This window comes from Saccopteryx leptura, chromosome 13 (genome assembly GCF_036850995.1).
Source record: "Saccopteryx leptura isolate mSacLep1 chromosome 13, mSacLep1_pri_phased_curated, whole genome shotgun sequence".
Lineage (NCBI taxonomy): Eukaryota > Metazoa > Chordata > Mammalia > Chiroptera > Emballonuridae > Saccopteryx > Saccopteryx leptura.
Genome location: NC_089515.1, coordinates 34,248,458 through 34,270,111, shown reverse-complemented (window position 1 = coordinate 34,270,111; position 21,654 = coordinate 34,248,458). Strand labels below are relative to the sequence as shown.

General features: G+C 35.9%; 1 protein-coding gene across 2 annotated transcripts in view; it reads left to right on the top strand.

Moving 5' to 3' along the window:
• Positions 1-21,654, top strand: part of EXOC6 (exocyst complex component 6) — a 182,964-nt gene that overhangs the window by 140,834 nt on the left and 20,476 nt on the right. For both annotated transcript variants that reach the window (XM_066355669.1, XM_066355668.1), the window contains exon 20: positions 3,738-3,811. In XM_066355669.1, the coding sequence (XP_066211766.1) occupies positions 3,738-3,811 (74 nt within the window). The remainder of the gene's footprint in view (positions 1-3,737; positions 3,812-21,654) is intronic.

The following is a 21,654-nucleotide window of genomic DNA, read 5'->3' as shown; positions in this document are numbered from 1 at the left end:
TGTACATCTTGCAGGAGGCACACTGGGGAAGGTGTGTGGAGAGGTGGCACACAGAAACAGGGAGATGAGATAGAATGTGTTTTAGTAATCTAAGCAAGAAATGGAGATAGTTTGAGTCAGATTTAGACTCAAGGTATTTTTGAAGATAGAAAGAACAGAATTGATTTTCTGCATTGGAAAAGAAAAAATATGAAGCCGTCGATAAATTGAATAGTGTGTAATTACAAATGTCTTTTGTGCCAGTTGATTATCATACTTCTTAATTGCCTCCTATTTCTAAGAAAAAATGTAAGAAAAAGCCCTGAGAGCTGTAAACGAGTGAGTGTCCCTCCCATGTTGGTTAGGCTCCTGTGAGAGATGGGTTAGAGGTGAGAGGCTGAATGCTGGATTCTGGGTCGGCCAGAGGTCAGAACTAGCTGCTTGGCTCTGGGCGAGTCATCTCACTTTTATTTTTCTACCTTATAAAATGAAGGACTGGGTAACTTTTAAATTGAGCCTTCAAGGGACTGGTAAGAGGTATTTCAAAGTTGATGTCTCTTCTAGCTGCAAGAGTTTATGCCCTGTTCACTAAATAAGTTATTGTGATGATCAAAGCAAAGTGTATGTGAAAAGTGCTTTGTACACTTCAAGTGCTATATATATTTATAGTACTTATAATTGTGACACTTAGCTCTTTGGTTTAATGCCAAGCAGTGGGGCTTATCCTATAGTATCTTAAACAGGAACTGAGGGAAAAGAAAAATGACAGGTTATTTTCAGCATAGAAAAATTTGGGGAGATTAAGTAGATAATAATTGCAAATAAAATGGAAATGGAACTGATTTTTATGCCTTACATATAAAGTAAGTCTCTCTGCATTATAAGAAGTCCTTATTTCTGTGTGTACGTGTGTGCACATGTGGTGATGGTAGACGCTGAGCTAACATTTACAGCCTTGGTTGGGAACCACTAGGGATTCGGAGTTAACTATTACTTGGAAACAGTAGCCTAGAAATAAGGCCAGAAAAGCCAGCAATATGCTGGATGGTCCTAAGAAAGGATTTTTTTAAATTGAAAAACACCTTTACCTTTAATAGTCCATTATAATTTTGCTTAATATTTTTTCATTGAGATCTGATGGTACTAGAGAAAGGCAACTCATTTGTCTGGAATATGGTAGAGGTAAGAGGGCTGCCACAGTATGAAATTATGCCACTTTTCATTGTATGAAAAACAGTGATGTGACTATATTATACTAAATAATGAAAGTGTGGCTAGATTTACTCAATAAATCTTAATTTTCTGGATATAGGAGCCTGAGAAAGGTGAGTATAGTCACCGATCTAATGGGTATCACTACTTAAAACCTAGTAGAGAACCACAAAGTGTGGGGGACATGGTGTACCTCTGAGTACTCAAAAGGTTATCAGGGGTCAGGAACCCTTTTGGCCGTGAGAGCCATACGTGTACGTTATGCATTATCCAATAAAAATTTGGTGTTGTTCCTGAGGACAGCTGTCATTGGCTCCAGTCACCTGCAACCGTGAAGATGAGCAGTAGAAAATGAATGGATTGTAATACATGAGAATGTTTTATATTTTTAACATTATTTTTTTATTATTAAAGATTTGTCTGTGAGCCAGATGCAGCCATCAAAAGAGCCACATCTGGCTCACGAGCCATAGGTTCCCGACCCCTGGGTTACTTATACCCAGAAGGTACATACTGTATACTCAAAGGCATGTGTTAAACCCACTCACTTTGCTTGTGGGAGGGGCCCTTGCTCAGTCTGTATTTGTTCTTACTTTAGACACCATTCTAAGTAATTGATTAGCTAACTTACCAGCTCAAGAATATTAAAGACAGCATATAAGTAAGAGATGAGTGAGAGAATATGAGTAAGGATTTCTAAAAACTACAAGAGAAAAGGCAGAAAATTTGTAAAAACTAGACACAACTCAACACAGAATTCTGAGCTGTTTAATGTAATAGAAAACAGTTCTACATACCATAGCGGCCCTGGAAATGTATTCTATAGAATAAAAAGTGTTTTTTTAATAGGCTTTTTGTTTTTTTAATTGAGGTGTACTTGATATACATTATATTAATTTCAGGTATAAAACAGAATTTGATATTTGTATATAAGAAAAAATTTTAATGGTGATCCAGATAATTAAGTTCAAATAATATTTAATATACTCAAAAAAAGGAAGTATATGTTACAGTTTAAAATTCCATCAAAAAATACCTGACCTGTGGTGGTGTAGTGGATAAAGCGTCGACCTGGAATGCTGAGGTTGTTGGTTCGAAACCATGGTCTTGCCTGGTCAAGGCACATATGAGAAGCAACTGCTATCTCTCTCTCTCTCTTTTTCTCTATAAAAATAAAAATAAAATTTCATAAAAATGCTTAAGATTAAAAAGAATTTTGATGCTTAAAGCAAAAATTATCATTACCTTAAAAACAATAGCAACAAGCCCGGCCTGTGGTGGCACAGTGGATAGAGCATCGACATGGAATTGCTGAGGCCACCAGTTCAAAACCCTGGGCTACCTGGTCAGGGCACATACAACAGTTAATGAACAACTGAAATGAAGCAACTATGAGTTGATACTTCTCACCTTCCATCCCTCTCTCTCTTCTCTCTGTAAAGTCAATAAATAAAATCTTAAAAAAACAACAGCAACAAAAACATTTTGAATTCTTCATGGCTTAAAAATGCCCACTAAGTTAAGGTGTGCTAGGCTTTCATATATTTATTATTTTTAATTGTTGATTTTGAGCCATTCTACATTATATTTCACACAGAATTCACTAAAAAAAGAATTATTTTTGTTATTCCAAGAATGATATAGGCTGAAATTTTAAATAGTTTCTAAAATACTGGCTGAGATAAATTTACAAATAGAAAATCTATAATGTTCTCAAAAATAAAAAAGTTGAAAGAAAAAGCCTAGATATTAAAGTGGAGGGAGAATGGTTGCGGCATTCTTTGTCTTATCAGAAAAGCTTGAATGTAAAATGATAGCATCTATTTTTATGAGCCAAGTCTTTTTTCTTCAAAATTACTAACATTGTGCTTGTCTTCAACTTAACTAAAAAAGCTATGAATTACAGATTTTTAAGTACAAAACAAGTTGAAAAAGTTTTCTCGAAATATGTTTTTAATTCTTTTAATTTTTAAAAAGTTGTGATTCCTTTATAGAAAACAATTATTAAAAGATCTGAGCAAACATTCCCACATCATCCCCATTTTGCTATTTAGAACATTTTCCCTGTTACCTGCATGTGAAGCTGACTTCTCACATGCCTGCCTGTTACTGCTCTGAGTTAGAGGTAAGGTTTTTTATAGAGCATATTCTGTAACAAAGCAAATATTTTGAAATATGTTCACAGCCATGGAATTGGTATAGTTTCAAAATGCTTCTATAATCGTTCACCTAAGGCGAAAAGGAGTCAGAAAACTTCTCTTGATTGAAGTATATTACTACCTTGAACTTTATGTAGGATAACCATTCTAAATTTATTGTAATTAAGGATTAGAGTGATTAAATGGCAGATTAGCAGTTTAAAATTATTAAAATATTTGTGGTAATGGGTGTGGAGAATGTTCTCAGTAGTGGAAATTGAAGGTTATAAATAGTCTGCATTTGAAATGGTTACGTGTAAATATTATAATACATTTGTAATGAGTAGAAATTAATTTAACGGTTAAACCCTTATGTATTTTGCAATCTTGTTCTTCTTTTTTTAATAGTGTTTGCCAGCTCTGAGCCTGTGCCAGGATTCCAGGGGGATACCCTGCAGCTAGCATTCATTGACCTCAGACAAGTAAGATAGAATAACGTACTTGTTGTTTATTGCCTTCTCCCTCTTGCCTTTTCTTTTCTTAAATACTATGGGAATGTTTGTCTGTCTTGAGAAAAGTGCTTCTTTGATCACATATTTGGCCCTTCTTTCTGAACCAGTATTCATTCAGTGTCAACTTCATGGAGCATTTTCAGTGGTGAATATTTAGCATAATCGTTACTTGATGAGCACATGACTAAATAATAACTTTACAGTTTGATTTAATCACACTTGAATTTTAAATTATTTCTTAATGATTTCATGGTCTTTTATGAAAATTAGTGGTGTAGAACATTAGTGTTAGAACTTAAGTTAAAGGTTAATTTACTGCAAACTAGATAGGAGTCTCTTGCTTAAAATTTTGTCAGTGATAAAGAATGAATGCTATTTTTATAAATTTTCTGTATTCCTCCAGAAAGAAGGATAAAACTAAAAAGGTAATTATACATTTATATAATTCTTTTCTAGTACATAGTTATTTTCTAATACATTCAAAGTGTAGTAACAAATACAATTTTTAAATCTCTTCTATTAATTTGACTATTGTTTAATACCTCTGTTGTCATTTTCTTTGTTATTCTCTTACTATCTCCCCCATATTTTTTTATTCTTATTGCTTTTTTCTTCTTTCCCCCTCCTCCTTTTTCTTTTTCTTTCTTAATCCTAGGATTAAGGAGCTTAATAAAGCTGGGAGGCGCAGGGTGTGGAGGAGGGGTAGATCCAAGTGAGAGGGCTCAGGAGTGCTAGAATTGACAACAGGAGTGTCTTCTGCCCTTGGCAAGAAGAACCAAGTGCAGATGGAACTAAAACAAAGACACTGTGCTATTGGTCTGCTTATGGCCCCATCCCCTTTGGGGACTGGAGATGACTGGGGATGATACTCCACCACTGGTATGAATAGACTCTACCACGGTGATGTTTAAAGCAGGGTCGATTTGAGCAGTTAAGGAGCTGTGGTTTCAGGAAATGTTTGAGAATAGAGCTGATTTTGCTCTTAATTCCAAACCAATGTTCAGTAAGTATTTATGAATGACTACATACTGATTATTTGGAGAGGGGAGATGTAGAGATAGACACCAAGGTAATATAAGACATAGTTTTATCTTTATGAAACTTTAAAATCCTTTAAAGAAGCAAAACCTCCAAGCTGGTTAGGAATATTTATAAGATAAAGGGTCATGTAGAAATAAATAGTATTTATTTATTTCTAAATACTATTTAGAAATCCTTCTAATCAGCTGTAAGTCTGATTAGAAGGAAACTGAAAAAGCCATTTCTGCCTCGCAACTATGTTTGTAAAGCACTGAACATATAAAGTATATTCATATTTAGTTCTGTTTGCAATCAGTGCTCACGTATTATGCCAAACAAGGAACTCTTATGGATGACCTAGATCTATAGATGATTAGCCTTACTAGGGAAAGATAGCAGAAAATGAAGAAGGTGGACTCTGAATTTCCATTCCTGTTTACCAGAATATGTTCTTTCTATTGAAGGTAGATCCATTTCCTTTAGAACTACTCTCTGTTATAATCTTATTACCCTGAACAAGATGACCTAATATAGAAAACTGAGTCCTTTTGCAAGTTGGAAATAGTGTTGGTTATATATTCGTTTCCCAGTTAGGTTATGGCCACTTACTAGGGTAAGTTTCCCTATTGCAAGGACATGAAATGTTCTCCAATCCAAAGAGTATGTGAATTGAAGTTAGCTCCTATTACATACAACAAATATGTTCACAGAAAATATGACATTAATTAGGTGATATTTTCTCAGTTTTGTGTGAATTTTTATGGTTTTAACTAGTTTGTAATCTTACGGGTTGGACCACATGAATTATGAAATTTGATAAAGATTCTGTTCCTTGATTTGTCCAGATAAGTGGTTGGTTTAATGCAGATTAAAACTCTGATCCCAGGTACTTTCTTCCTTCAAAGACAATCATCATTTGACAGCAAAGGCCTCTTTATGAGCATATAGCTCACTAGGGAGTTGTGATTAAGGGATACTTATAAATATTAATAAACATCTCAAGTCTTTTTGGTTGAATTTACTCTTCAAGTATGTGCACTTAGAGGAATTAAGTCCTGGTTGACTTTTCCTCATCAATGTAATTTCTTTAAGAGACTTTTAAGTGAATAAAAAAATCTATTATGAAACATTTAGAATTCTGAAATCTATTATGACACATGTAAACTGTTAAAAGAATTATATAGAAATAACTAATATGAAATACAGTTTTAAAGTATGGTAGTTAATGTGCAATGGAAGTGACTCATGAATAGAAAATTTTGAGGCTGATTTTTTACATGTTAATTTGTCTAGTTTTAAAAGGGGGGTAAAATCATTTTCCATGATGATTGATGTTAAAATGTAATCATACTCTAATCTTATTCTTTTGTATTCTAAAACAAAAAGATGCAGTTGATTCTTGTATTTAGCTGCTGGGCCACTGTGACAAAACTTGAATTTCATGATTTCAGAGATCTAGATTTAATAACTTGATAAGGATAGTTATGTTTCACCTATATTTGTTTTTCAATTTTTATAAACAATTAAGTAGTGAAATGCCAAGTATGGGAATTGGCCAAAAATAAAATTAGTCTTGAAAACTAAAATCTCATGTGAGGTGATACAAGCTTTTTGTATCAGATGTCAGTGATTATTTAAATAAGGATGCCTTAAAGTTCTAATAGTGTTATATTCCTGACTTCATAAAGACATTTCATAACATATTATTTTAACACTTTTATATGAAGTAGTTTATCATCAAACATAGAGGGTGTTAACACTTTTAGTTACATTTCAGTTGAGTTTCTACACTTTTCTTTCTTTTTTCTAGTCTGTGATCCATTTCTTTCTTAATAGGGTGGCTGACAGTTCTTTTCAAGTATACTTAGAAAGGCAAAGGAGCCCTTTTCATAGTACTTATAAGGGGTCATGCTTCTGTTTTTTAGTTTGAATTTGATACTGCTTCACGAATTGCTGGGTATGAAAGATTAGGAAGTAAGTCCAGTGGTCAAATTTTACCTGCCCACCCGGACTTTGCCCCGAGGTCAAACTCCTGATATTTGCTGTTCTGAATAGAGGAGTTGATGACAAGTATGAGCTGATACAAGAGGAAAGTTAGAACCATATCAAAGCTGAAGGCAAGAGAATTGGGACTCAATGAGAGACTGCAGCTAAAAGATGGATCATCAGAATCGCCCTCTTCTAAAGAAAAGGAAATAGCTGACCTGTGAGAGAAAAGACTTTATCATCCTGCCAATCACAGGCTTGCTAATGGAAGCCAGTTATCTCAACAATATCTCCAGGCCTGCTGCCCCAGAAGACCATGGAGAGGATTAGCAGTACGGTGCTGCATTATGCAAACACTGTATATGGCCTCAACCAGTTTTCAATGTGCTGTTTGACTTCTTACTAGTAAAGCCTACCTCCAGTTCTGAAATTAAGTCACTAAATGATGGGCTGTGATATACTTATATGTGTGTTTGCTTTTTCAAAGAGCGCATATTTTGTTACATACAATCTTTCAAATGGATTTCAGGTGAATATGTAAAATTATTTTGACAATCTATAAAAGCCTTAACATTTTAAAATTATTTTTATTATAACTGTATGATATACAGTATTTAGTGATACTATTTTTATAACTCATTCTTATACATAGAAATATTTCACTAAATATCACTGGAAAATGAGGTGTCCCATATAACTGAGTTATCCAAGATTAGTTTTTAATCACCAAAACTTTTAAAATATAGCCAGTTTAGTAGGAAAATTAAAAATCTATATTTTACTTTCATCACTTCTTAGCATATTTCTGACTGCAAATTGAGCATTCACGTCTCGCTAATCTGAACACTAAACCGTCTTTACTTGGTCCTGTTTCACGTGGTGTTAAGTTAGACTGGTAATATGTATCATTGCTGTGTTTGACAATATCTGGGTAATCATTTAGACTTTATGAAGTTTAGGTAGGTTGAATGATAATGCAGTTAGGTGTGTCTGAAGCTAATAAAACAGTCCCTTACCCTGAGAATGTTGGGTAACACACTATTATCACCCTAGAGCAGTATTTCCCAAAGTGTTTTTCCAGGAATACTGATTTCTCAAGATGAGACAAGATTTCTTTAAAACAAAAAGAAAGACTCTAAGTCAGTTAAGTTTGGGAAATACTTTATACTCTAATTCCTTCTTAGATACTTACCATGCACGTAGGGCTAAGAGACTTTGCAGTAACCCAGCATTTCTCAAACTCATCACAAAATACTTCCCTCCCTCATTTTAGATTGTATTACATGAAATACACTTTGTGAAATTTTCTCTAAGTCAGGACTCTGGCAGCACCCTCTAGATGTCTGTCTTTGACAGTTTGGGATCAACCAATTTTTAATATAAGGATTTGGATAAATACATAGAAAAAATATGAATTACATGCATAGATTATATAAAGCTAGGAGAGTTACCTAAGATGATAGAAGCTAGAATCAAATTGCTGTCAGTATGCTTGAGTGATAAGCCAAAGCCAACAAAGTGAAATTTAGAAAGGGAAATATTGTGCTGCATTTTACTTTTTTAAATTGAAAAATTTTAAATGCAGACACTAGAAAATATGACTTATAGCATGAAAAATATCTAATAGCTTTAATTAATCTCCAAATGTACCAACATTGTACAGGGAATTCTTAGATTGCATTAATAAAAGTGTGGTATTTAGGTTTGACTGCTGTGCTTTGGGGCTAAGACTGTGTGTCAAGCATCACTTGTTAGAGACACTCACAAATTGGAGAGCCCATACGAGAGAATTACAAAACTAGTGAAGGATCAGATATGTTGTCGTATGAAGAGCCTTTTAAAAATCTGAAACCACTTAGTCCAAAGCCTTAGAGAAGTATACCTTTATAGAGAAACTCGTATATGTGGTCTTTAATGTTTATTTTATTGATTTTAGAGGAGAAAGGGAGAGAAAAGGAGAGAGACAGGAACATTGATCTGTTCCTATGTGTTCCCTGACCAGAGATTGAACTGGCAACCTCTGCGCTTCAGGATGATACTCTAATGAGCTATCTGGGCAGGCTTATATGTGGTTTTTATTGGGCTAGATATGAGTCAAGTATACCATTTTGGTTTTTGTTATTTTATTTTTAGATTTTATTAATTTTAGAGAGAGGAGAGAGAGAGAGAGAGAGAAGGGGGAGGAGCAGGAAGCAGCAACTCCCATATGTGCCTTAACCAGACAAGCCCAGGGTTTTAAACCAGCGACCTCAGCGTTCCAGGTCAATGCTTTTTCCATTGCGCCACCACAGGTCAGGCCCACCATTTTGTTTTTCCTGTTAAAATCCATTGTCAAAAATTATCTTATGGCCCTGGCTGGTTGGCTCAGTGGTAGAGTGTCGGCCTGGCGTGCAGAAGTCCCGGATTCGATTCCCGGCTAGGGCACACAGGAGAGGCACCTATCTGCTTCTCCACCCCTCCCCCTTTCCTTCCTCTCTGTCTCTCTCTTCCCCTCCCGCAGCCAAGGCTCCATTGGAGCAAAGTTGGCCCGGGTGCTGGGGATGGCTCCTTGGCCTCTGCCCCAGGCGCTAGAGTGGCTCTGGTCGCAACAGAGCAACACCCCAGATGGGCAGAGCATCGCCCCTTGGTGGGCGTGCCGGGTGGATCCCTGTCGGGCGCATGCTGGAGTCTGTCTGACTGCCTCCCCGTTTCAGGCTTCAGAAAAATACAAAAAATAAAATAAAATAAAATAAAATAAAATAAAATAAAAATTATCTTATAATTCTCCTTTTCCCATCCAGGATTAGGTCCTGTTTTCTAGTATTTGATTTTAGGCAGACAGAGGAAAAGAGGAGTGATCGCTTCTCTAAACTATGCAGAGAATTTGAGAGAGAACTTGAATTTTGCAAAATATATACTATTTGTATCTCATAAAACTTTTCAAACAAATGTTTTATTGAAGTATAGCATACATTCAGGCAAATCATAGATGAGCCATTGCTGATTTTTCACAAAATGCATACATTTTTTTAACACTCAGATCAAGAAAATTTGACTAATAAATACCTCAAAAGAGACCCTCACCCCTCACTTCACTTCTTTCCAGTCATTAATTACCCTTCTCCAGGAGGGGGGCTCAAATAATTTAACAACCGCTTCTCTGCCCTAATGACCATTTTAAGTATAAAAATATATATACCGGAAGGTAGTTTATTATTTCATGCATTTAATAATTAAATAAGAGCAATAAGAGAAGTATAGAAAAACTAGATTGTTACAAGAGTTTTAAAATATTAATGAAAACATATTTAATAATACCTGGCAAAAAACAATAGAACTGTCATTTAAGATCTTTCCAATGACATCTTGTCACCCCCTGGTTGTTTGACTCTTTTTCTCTTTATGTTATACGTTTGTTTAAAACACTGAAGTAACAAACACGAGGGAATTAAATTGTAGTATTTTATCAGATATAATGAGCTTTATGAAATGAATAAATAAATATTACATAGTTCTGTCAAAAAAATTTTTTTTCACCTATGGATGAAATGAACTTTACTACGGGCACTTAGAATACGCTGTTGCCCAGATGAACGTAAAAAAGAGTAGGATTGTAAATTTGTGATTTCCGCATTGGGCAGCTGCCCACCCTAGAGAGAACCCTGATTACAAGTGCCATTTTAACAACCGGTTCGCGGAACTGAACAAAAAATTAGGTGTGGGTCCGGCCGAACTGGTGCAAACCAATCCCACCACTTCCCTTCTCCCTGTTAAAGCATAACCACTATCATGACTTTTATACCACAGATAAATTTAGCCTAACTTTGAACTTTGTGTATATGAAATTATGCAGTGTCAACATTTTGGTTCTGCCTTTTTTTGCTCAATATTTTGTGTGTGAAATTTATCCATGTTGTTACATGTCGTTGTTCATTCATTCCCTTTGCTGTACAGTATTTTGTTACACAAATAAACCATAATTTATACATTCTATATTGATAAACATATGAGTTGATTCCAGTTTTACTGTTAAAAATTGTGCTAACATGACATTCTTTTGTGTGTCTTTTGGTGAACATATGTTCACATCATGTTGAGGTATTTCCCTAGGAGCGGAATTGCTGAGTCAGGAAGTGGTATGTATGTGATCAGTTGTAATAGATACTGTGAAGCAGTTTTCCAAAACAAGAGTATTAGTTTATACTTCAGCCAGCAGTGTAGAAGAATTCTTGTTGCTCTACATCCTTGTCACCACTTGATACTATCTATTTTTTTCTTTTTAGCCATTCCAGTAGTTACAGTAGTTTTACATTGTGGTTTTAATCTGCATTTCCTTGATGACTTATAAAGTTGAACTCCATTTCATATATTTATTGCCCATTTGAATATTCTCTTTATATTCTGAATATGACGCCGTTGTCAAATATAAGTATTGCAGATATGTTCTGCTCTGTGGCTTGTCTGTTCACTCTTAGTGGTATCTTTTAATGAACAGAAGTTTATAATTTTTTTTTGTGTGTGACAGAGACAGAGAGAAGGACAGATAGGGACAGACAGACAGGAAGAGAGAGAGATGAGAAGCACCAATTCCTCGTTGTGCCTTCTTAGTTGTTCATCGATTACTTTCTCACATGTGCCTTGAGGGGGGAGCTACAGCAGAGTGAGTGATCCCTTGCTCAAGCTAGCGACCTTGGGCTCAAGCCAGTGACCAAGGAGTCATGTCTATGATCCCACACTCAAGCCAGCACTGCGCTCAAGCTGGTGAGCCCATGCTCAAGCTGGATGAGTCTGCAGTCAAGCCGGTGACCTTGGGGTTTTGAACCTGGGTCCTCTGCATCCCAGTCTGATGCTCTAACCCCTGTACCACTGCCTGGTCAGGCCAGAAGTTTATAATTTTAATAAAATCCATTTTATCATATTTTCCCTTTATAGTTCTTTTTAATATCCTATTTAAGAAGTCTTTGCATACCCTAAAATATATTTTTCTATGTTTTCTTCTAAAGTTTCATTATTTTACCATTCACACTTGGGCTTTTAACCTATCTGAAATTGATTTTGTTGTATATGGTGTGGGTTGTAAGATTCAAGATTCATGTTGTTTCAGATGGTTGTCCAGTTGACCTACCATTATTTATTGGAAAACAATTGAATCTCATAGCATTTTAATGTAAAATAATTATAAAACACAAAGCTGTGAGACATAAATGATATGTGCTTCTAATGTAAAAGTAAAATGGTTACCATTGTCTTCCAGTTAACTGTATGCTTATATTTCATGGTTCATAACATTCCTTATTAACAAATTAGTTTTAGGGTTGAGCTTTTTTGTTGAAAATGATTTTTTTATTTTATAAGTTCTTTTTTCTTTTTGACATTTATTTATTGATTTTAGTGAGAAAGGAAGGGAGAGAGAGAGAGACAGGAACATCGATCTGTTCCTGTCTGTGCCTTGCCTGGGTATCCAATCAGCAACCTCTGCACTTCGGGATGATGCTCTAGCCAACCAAGCTTCTGGCCAGGGCAGGGTTGAGCTTTTTTAATACCAACCTAACTATATACTCTTACCACATCAAAGGTACATTTAAAAATAAAGCAATTCTAGAATAACTATTCATAACAATATAGGCAATATAAAAGTAAAAAGCTAAACTACAAGCCCATGAGGACAAGACTCATGCCATTTTTTGTTCACTGCTGTATATCTATTGCTTAATACTATTCCTGGCATAGAGTAAGCAATCAATAAATGCTGAAAAAGTGAATATAAATTTTTAAGCTACACTAAAAAGCATTTTTTGGTGTATAAGCCCCTTTTTAGGAACTGAGATATTTCATGTCTGTTTTATATAAACGAATGTTCTTTAAAGGCAGTAAAATGCCTGACCTGTGGTGGCGCAGTGGATAAAGCGTCGACCTGGAAATGCTGAGGTCGCCGGTTCGAAACCCTGGGCTTGCCTGGTCAAGGCACATATGGGAGTTGATGCTTCCAGCTCCTCCCCCCCTTCTCTCTCTCTGTCTCTCCTCCCTCTCTGTCTCTCCCTCTCCTTTCTAAAATGAATAAATAAAAAACTTTAAAAATAAAAATAAAGGCAGTAAATTTTTTTCTATTTCAATTATTTTTGGTAAAAGTATTTCTAAAAATACATGACAGGTTTATCGGCTTTCTCAAGTAAAAAGTGTAACAAATGTAAACATTTCTTCATTTATCTTGTTCATCATTATGGATACTAAAATAGTGCCATGGGTTATTGCTAAGAAATGTTGTCATTGCTCCAAAACCAACTGCTTCATATTTCATCGGTAAATAAATATTTTAAAGATTTTATTTATTGATTTTAGAAAGAGGGGACAGGGGGGTCTGCTGGTGAGGAATAGGAAGCATCAACTTGTAGTTGTTTCCCATATGTGCCTTGACTGGGTAAGCCTGGGGCTTTGAACCGGCGACCTCACATTCCAGGGTAGTGCTTTATTCACTGCGCCACCACAAGTCAGGCAGTAAATAAATATTTTAGATGGGGGGATTATAGGAATTTAGACAAAGGCAATATATACTTTATGTGTTGAACAATGAGTGAAGATAAAGCAGAACTTAAAGCAGCATTTTCTAAATTTCTGTTGTTTGTAACAGTGAGTCATGAAGTAAGTAAACTGTGGTCAGATAAGTTTAGGAAATCCTGGATATTGTGTTCCTCTCTTGTATATTCACAATTTCATTAGCACATTAAAGGTTCTGAAAAGTCCTAGAGTAAAGATGTATCTCTTTTCCCCTCAAACCTTTGAGTACTGAATACTTTTTGCAAATGAAGAATCTCTTACTGTCCTGCAAAGCCCACAGTTTGAAAGCATTGAAGTGCCTGGACCACTATTGCGTTACATTAATCTATGGGCTCCCAGAACCACTGTGGTTAAAACAGAGGGTTATAACAGCAAATAGATAAGCTTTTCAGTAGTTAGGTGAAATGTAAATATTAAAATTCAAATAATACAAAAATGATGAAAAATAGTAGTTAAGTTTTCGAAAAAATTTTGTTGAACTTCCTTTTTTATAAAAACACATTCAGATGATTTTGTGAAAGATGATAATTACTAGAAGATTAATGCTGCTTGGATACAGTGAACCAGTCAGTAGTCATACAGAATAACTTGTTTTTGAGAGGCATGAAACAGTAACACAGGATTGCTTGTGAAGAATGAAAAGATTTAAGTGGGGAAATTAAAATACCAGCTTATGTGGATTTCAAATCCTAACAGTTGTCAGATTCCTTAGTGAATCATCAAGGCTATTGTTATGAGCCACCGTATGCATACTTTGAGAGAAATAAAGAATATATTCGCTACTTTTTCCTCCTACTAATACACTGTAATTAAGATGGGAAAAGTTTGAAGAAGAGAGATTTTGATAAAATTATCAAGGTAAGTCCTATATTTTCTGTGTATTGTAAAGAGTGTCTCCTTGAATTAAAAAGGAAATATAGTTGAAGTGACTTTTTTCAAGATAATTGTACCTTAAGACAAAAAAATCTAATACCAAAATAAGAACCTTAAAACAAAGCCAGCCTTCCACAAAGAAAATAGTGGCTCTTACCATTTAGTGGTACTAAAAATGTGATGAAAAAAGTTCTAAGTCCTTTAGAACTCACTTTTTTTTTGCCAAGATGGTTTAATTTACACATTAATTTAGCCATAAGCACCTACAGATACAAAAAGAGAGGGACTAAGGGGAACAAAAGCGACTTTGTTCAGTTGGTATCTTTTACCTGACACCAAGTCCACAGTAGCAGGCCAGGGACGAGTTTTACACCTAAATATATTCTTTTTTCTGCCATCACTTCTTTGATCTAACATAACTTAATGAATACATTTTTTTCTTAATTTTTATTTCTTTTTTTTCTTTTTTTACAGAGACAGAGAGTGAGTCAGAGAGAGGGATAGACAGGGACAGACAGGAACGGAGAGAGATGAGAAGCATCAATCCTTAGTTGTTTTTTTTTTTTTTTGGTGTTTTTTTTTGTTTTCAATCATTAGTTTTTCATTGCACGTTGCAACACCTTAGTTGTTCATTGATTGCTTTCTCATATGTGCCTTGACCGCGGGCCTTCAGCAGACTGAGTAATCCCTTGCTGGATCCAGCGACCTTGGGTTCAAGCTGGTGGGCTTTTTTTGCTCGAACCAGATGAGCCCGCGCTCAAGCTAGCGACCTCGGGGTCTCGAACCTGGGTCCTCTGCATCCCAGTCCAACGCTCTATCCACTGCGCCACTGCCTGGTCAGACAATGAATACATTTTTTTTTTTTTACTTTTTTTTTTTTGTATCTTTCTGAAGCTGGAAACGGGGAAGCAGTCAGACTCCAGCGTTCGCCCGACCAGGATCCACCTGGCACGCCCACCAGGGGGTGAAGCTCTGCCCATCCAGGGTGTCGCTCTGTTGTGACCAGAGCCACTCTAGTGCCTGAGGCAAAGGCCATGGAGCCATCCCCAGCGCCCGGGCCATCTTTGCTCCAATGGAGCCTTGGCTGCGGGAGGGGAAGAGAGAGACAGAGAGGAAGGATGGGGGGGTGGAGAAGCAGATGGGCGCTTCTCCTGTGTGCCCTGGCCGGGAATCAAACCTGGGACTTCCACACGCCAGGCTGACGCTCTACCACTAAGCCAACCAGCCAGGGCCAATGAATACATTTTTAAAGTCATTTTGTGACCCTGCACATGCATCTTGTTATGAATGGTACCCAGGGAAGATTCTCCAGAAGAGTTCATGGACTGTTCTGAATATTAAGTCAATACTTATTGGGTTTGTTTTTTTTTTTTTCACTTTAGTCTCATTCAGTTAGAACAAGAGTGTAGCCTATGCCTTTTTTTTTTTTTTTTTTTTTTTAGTAAGAGACAGACAGGAAGGGAGAGATGAGAAGCATCAACTCGTATATGCAGCACTATAATTGTTCACTGATTACTTCTCATATATGTTGTGACCAGGGAGCTTCAGTCGATTTGGCAACCTTGGGCTCAAGCCAGTCACTTTTGGGCTCGAGCCAGCGACCATGGTATCATGTCTATGATTCCATGCTCAAGCTGGTGACCTTAGGGTTTCGAACCTGGGTCCTCAATGTCGCAAGTTGATGCTCTGTCCACTGCACCACCACTGGTCAGACAAGTCTATGCCATTTTTAAAGAGGCAACCCATAAAACTACTTACTTCTCAGGTCTGTTTCTTACTGTCTGTGTCATCAACATATATGCCATCTTCTTTCAAGAAAAATTCCAAGTCGGGGCTTCTCAATACAATATGTTACATGAAGAGATGAAACCGCTATTAGCCATGGCTGTTACTCATTTGACAACTTTTATATTCTTCTACTTTGTAGAGAAATCTGTTAGGAGTGATTTGCAGCTTTTTATTATTGGTTTTTTGCCCCTCAGCCTTCAACTGCACGGACAGGAATTGATTATATACCATAGATTGCATTTTACAAATGTTCTTGTATACTCAACCTATTTTTGAGCACCTAATCTGAGCACTGCTCTAAGTGCTGGGCATACACAGTGGTGAGCAACAATAGGCAAGATCCTGCTCTCATATCTCATTTTGTTAGAGAGAGATCCACAACAAACAATGATAATTTCAAATAGCTTTAGATAGAATTTCAAATTGCTTTAGATCCTGTGAAAAAAACAAAGCAGGTAAAGTAATAGTGACTCGGGCTGAGGTGGACCACGTCAGATTGGGTTGGCAAGGAAAACCTCTTTAAGGAGGCAATGTTTGAGTAGGTATCTGAGTGGAATTGGAAGATACGGGGAATAGCAAGTCAAAGTCCTAAGAAGCTATTAAGAAAGAGAAAGGATAATAGTGTGGCCATAATGTAGTGAGCAAGGGGAGGAGAGATACAAATGAAATTGTGAAGATTATCGGAGCCAAATCATGTAGGGCCTTGTTATTCCAGGGTTTTAAGTATGTTAGTCTTTGCTCTGATTTTCGTTTTTAAAAGATTGTTCTGGCAGCTTTAAGGAAAATAGATTGAAAAGCAACAAAATTATAATCAGGAAGAACAATTAGATGATTATTTTGATAGTCTAAGCCAGCAGTTCTCAACCTGTGGGTCGTGACCCCGGCGGGAAATACATACTTATTATACAATACATTTTTAAATAAAATATGTATTTCCGATGGCTTTAGGCGACCCCTGTGTTTTAGTCGTTCGACCCCCGCTGGGATCGCAATCCACAGGTTGAGAACCGCTGGTCTAAGCTATCAAATTGGTAATAAATGCCATGTAGCTGTATTTCATAGCGTTTCTTCATATGGACTCAGAAGTTTCTGTTTTTGATACTAGAAATAGTTGAACTTATCTTGAGCAATTACTAATTTGTTTTTATCTCAAGAATACTGTGAGCTATCTATTTAATAACTAATTGCATTGTCTTTATTTTGGAGCTACAGTTCTCAGGTGCATAGGATAGCATCACATGCATTTTGTAGATTGACCTCATCTTCTCTTCCACCTTCCCTTTCTCTTGATTCTAACTTTTCTCAGTTATTAAAGTTGTAGTTATCTGCTTACATTTTAGTAAATTGCTTTAAAATCCCTTTTAGAACAAACAGTGTGTAAGTAAATTAAACATTTGTTAGTGGAATCCTAAAACTCCTTGCAGTAAAAAGAATTATATGTGAATGGATATTTATTTCTTCATTTACTTATTTATTTAACAAATGTTTATTGAGTGCCGACATAGTCACTGGGGAAACAGAATTGAACAATAGACAATAAAATAAGAGGTGACAATTTGAGACATGAGTTGAAAGCAATAAAGATAAAATTAAAGATAAAGACTATTAGATTCAAGCCTGACCTGTGGTGGCGCAGTGGATATAGCGTCGACCTGGGACGCTGAGGTTGCTGGTTCAAAACCCCGGGCTTGCCTGGTCAAGGCATATAGGAGAAGCAACTACTACGAGTTGATGCTTCCTGCTCCCCCCTTTTCTCTCTCTCTCTCTCTCTCTCTCTCTCTTCCCTTTCTCTAAAATCAATAAATAAACCCTTAAAAAATAAAAGACTGTTAGATTCAGAAACATATCTTGGCTAAAGGATAGAAATTAAGGAGTGTAAAAAGAAAGCCACGGAAGTATCCGCGTGGTGTGTTGACGAAGACACTATTGTGCAGGAAATCGGGAAACGCAGTGGAGCAGTTCTGCTTTTCTTAATAACTACTGTATAACCTTGGGAAACTGTTTCCTGAACTATTTCAACTCTAAATTAATGGTTTAATGAAATCTGTGAGGAAAAATGCTTACAGTTTACTTTTGGAAGAGATTGTTTTCATGCTGTACTTAATCTTCATTGCTAAAATGAGCGAATTGTGAGAAGTTTGTATTGCAGAGGTCATTAATTGATTAAGACAGCAGTTACCATCTGCCTGTACTTAACCGTACTTTATCAGGGTAATGCCAAGGCTAGTGTGACAGATCTACGTCCTGGTGAGCTATGAGACACGTGATTTCTTCTAAAAATATTGCTTGATAAGGAAAGTACTCTGGGGACCCATCTCCGTGTTCTCATTGTTCCCCTCACCTACTTCTTCCATGCTTTTTATGTAGTTTGATCATCTTTCTCCACCACACCCCCAAAGGTTATAAAGTTTAGGAAAGAAGTTCAGATGTACTTCCCCAAAGAAAGATAGGAGAACCTGGTAAATGTATTTGTATTTGACTCTAAATGAACGACTTTGGATTCTAGCTAAAGGGACATGAACAAGCCTTGGAAATTATGAAGGAATTGTTTGGCCATAATTCTTGCCATGGAGACTGGGCGTCTGCCAAGACTTTACTTTGAAATTTCTGCCTTCTGTTTCTAATCTTAAGGCATCATAACATACAATTCTTGTGCCACTAGTCCAGTTTATTCTTTTATGATGAGGAAGAAGGCACTTTTAAATAACAATTATTTCCTCTATAATTAAATAAATCTTCTTTTGTTTGCATTATATTTGTTACTATATTGTATACACATTCTGCTTGCTTAAACTTGCCCCTGTGACTATTTCACAGGAACTTTCTTTAGAAGTTTTAAAGTCTTTGACTTCTTAAAGTATTAATGGGATTTGCCAAAGTTGTAGTATCTGAATGCTTGACTAGATAGAGTAGCAGGACAACAAGCTTGTTCTCACAGCTCCTCCAGCAAGCATTTTTTCCTTAGACAATCCTAAATTCATTTGAAGTGCCAAAGAATTAAAGAAAGATGTATTTGGATTTACTTCTGAATATAACAAGCCCAGACATCTCACAAAGTTTACCTTAAGGTCCAGATATTAGAAAAGTATGTTCCCCTTTGGGAGAGCTTAGCTTATACAGGGTTAGTCTGAACCTAAATGACTTTTGCCTCTTTTTCCTTTTTTGTCCCAGTGTCATAATTCTGGTGCTTTACAGTTTATGTGCTTAATTATGTGTGTGATTTATGCTCATACCTTTAGTTATTGATACAAATTTTGAACTCATAGATTTTTGTAATTATTTTAAGGCTAAAGGTTAGAGAGGCTCTATCTCCAAATACAGATACATTGGGAGTTAAGGCTTCAAAATGTGAATTTGGGGGGGACATTTAGTTTGAAACATTTAGACCAACAAAACCGAGTGAATTTGTCACCAGTAAATGTTAAAAGAAGCTCTTCAGAGAGAAGGAACATGATATTGGTTTGGGAATTTTATTTACATAAAGACAGGGAAAGTGTTAGAAAACAAATTAAAAGTTTTTAAAAAAGGGGTTAGAGCTATTTTGTAGTTGGGAAATTGCCCTCTCAAATTACTTTGAAAACCAGAAAAACAAATGAACACAATTATAATTACAAGAAATAATATATGGTCACTGGTTTTTAAAATATTTTATTAAGACTGACAAGAAGTTGCAAATATAATTGAGAGGTCCTTTGTACACTTCATCCAGCTCCCCCTCATGGTAATGTTTAATATAACTATAATTATTTAAGAGGTTTTTATTTTATTTTATTTTTTAATTTATTCATTTTAGAAAGGAGAGAGAGAGACAGAGAGAGAGAAGGGGGGAGGAGCAAGAAGTATCAACTCCCACATGTGCCTTGACCAGGCAAGCCCAGGGTTTCGAACCTGCGACCTCAGCATTTCCAGGTCGACGCTTTATCCACTGCGCCACCACAGGTCAAGCCTAACTATAATTATTAAATCAGGAAATTGACATCTCATGTTCACTATTTAAACAAACAGAAAAATCAAACTGGTAGAAGTATATAAAGATAAAGCTCTCCTCTTCAATTTCTCACTCATGAGTGGGTTTCCCTGCAGCCCTTTTATGAGATACAGTTAAACAGACATGTACCCACGTGCGTGAACATAGAGGTCTTTGTGGAGGAAATGGGACATTTATGCTATAATTAACATTTTTCAAGCAAGGCTGTATGAGTTCCATATTGATAAATATGGACCTGCTTTATTCTTTTGCATTTCTTCATAATGTATAATATAAATATGGAGTCTTCAGTTTTTCTACATCTAAATAATGCTGCAATTAATATCCTAAGACATATATATTGAGCAATTGTATAAGTATTTTTATTTCCCTTTGGAAGTGGAATTTACTGGGTATTGCCAAAACAATGCTCAAACAGAAAAAAAAAATCCCAACCAGAATAATTGTTAAGAGAAGTACGAAAGTTGGCAATATGACAAAATTAACAGATTTATGGGGAAAATTATTGTATAAATGTGCATTTGGGCAGATATGTAATATTTCTTATTTATAATATAAGCATTTTCATACTGTGATTAATTTTGAGGTAAACTTTCAGTGTGTTACACAAAGAGTAAGTCTTTGTCTTCATAAACTGGGAATTATAAACCAGTGTATAATGTAAAGAGAGGCATTCTCCAATTTAATTTTTTTTTTAATTGATTCTAGGGAAAGAGACGGGGGCAGGGAGAATGAGAGAAAAAAGCATCAACTCGTTCCACTTCATTGTGCACTCATTGGTTCCTTCTCAGTGGAGTCGCACAGCGACCTCTGGCACACAGGTCAGTGTTTTATCCACTGACGCACCTGGCCAGAGCTTCAAATTTAAATTTTTTTAATTATCAATATTTTTATTGTTTTTTTTTTCACTGAGAGGGATAGGTTAATACAGGTATTTCTAGAATAGTTTGTCAGCAATAAAGGGTAATGATATTCTGGCCTTTAATAAATATTATATATCCATTAAATTAATTATTAGATATAATCTCAGTATGGGCACTATCCAACAGGAAACATCCTTTCCCTCAAAATTAATTTACATTTATGCCAAACTTTCTATTATTTATTACAAGAAATATTTTTCTCTATTTTCTTTTTTTTTCTTTCTTTTTTTTGTGAGAGAGAAGGACAGATGGGGACAGACAGACAGGAAGGGAGAGAGATGAGAAGCATCAATTCTTTGTTGTGGCACCTTAGTTGATCATTGATTGCTTTCTCATATGTGCCTTGACTGGGGGTGGTTTGTGGGGGGTGCTACAGCAGAGCGAGTGACCCCTTGCTGAAGCCAGTGACCTTGGGCTTCAAGCCAGTGGGAAATGTTTCTCCTTTTTTCTATTACAGATTTCATTGAATTGGGAGGATAGTTTATGAGAAGTTTATATCTTTAAGTGCTTTGTCAGAAAAAGAACGACAGTGCACTGTTTGTTTCATATGCTAATGAGTATTAGAAACACCATATTCACTGTTAGGATCTTTTTGCTATATAAAACAAAATTTCCCTAGACTGCCTATACTGGGTGGGCCATATCCAGTGTGAATCTTACAACAGTGTTTTTAAAAACCTTAGTAAGCATTCTTTCTGAAA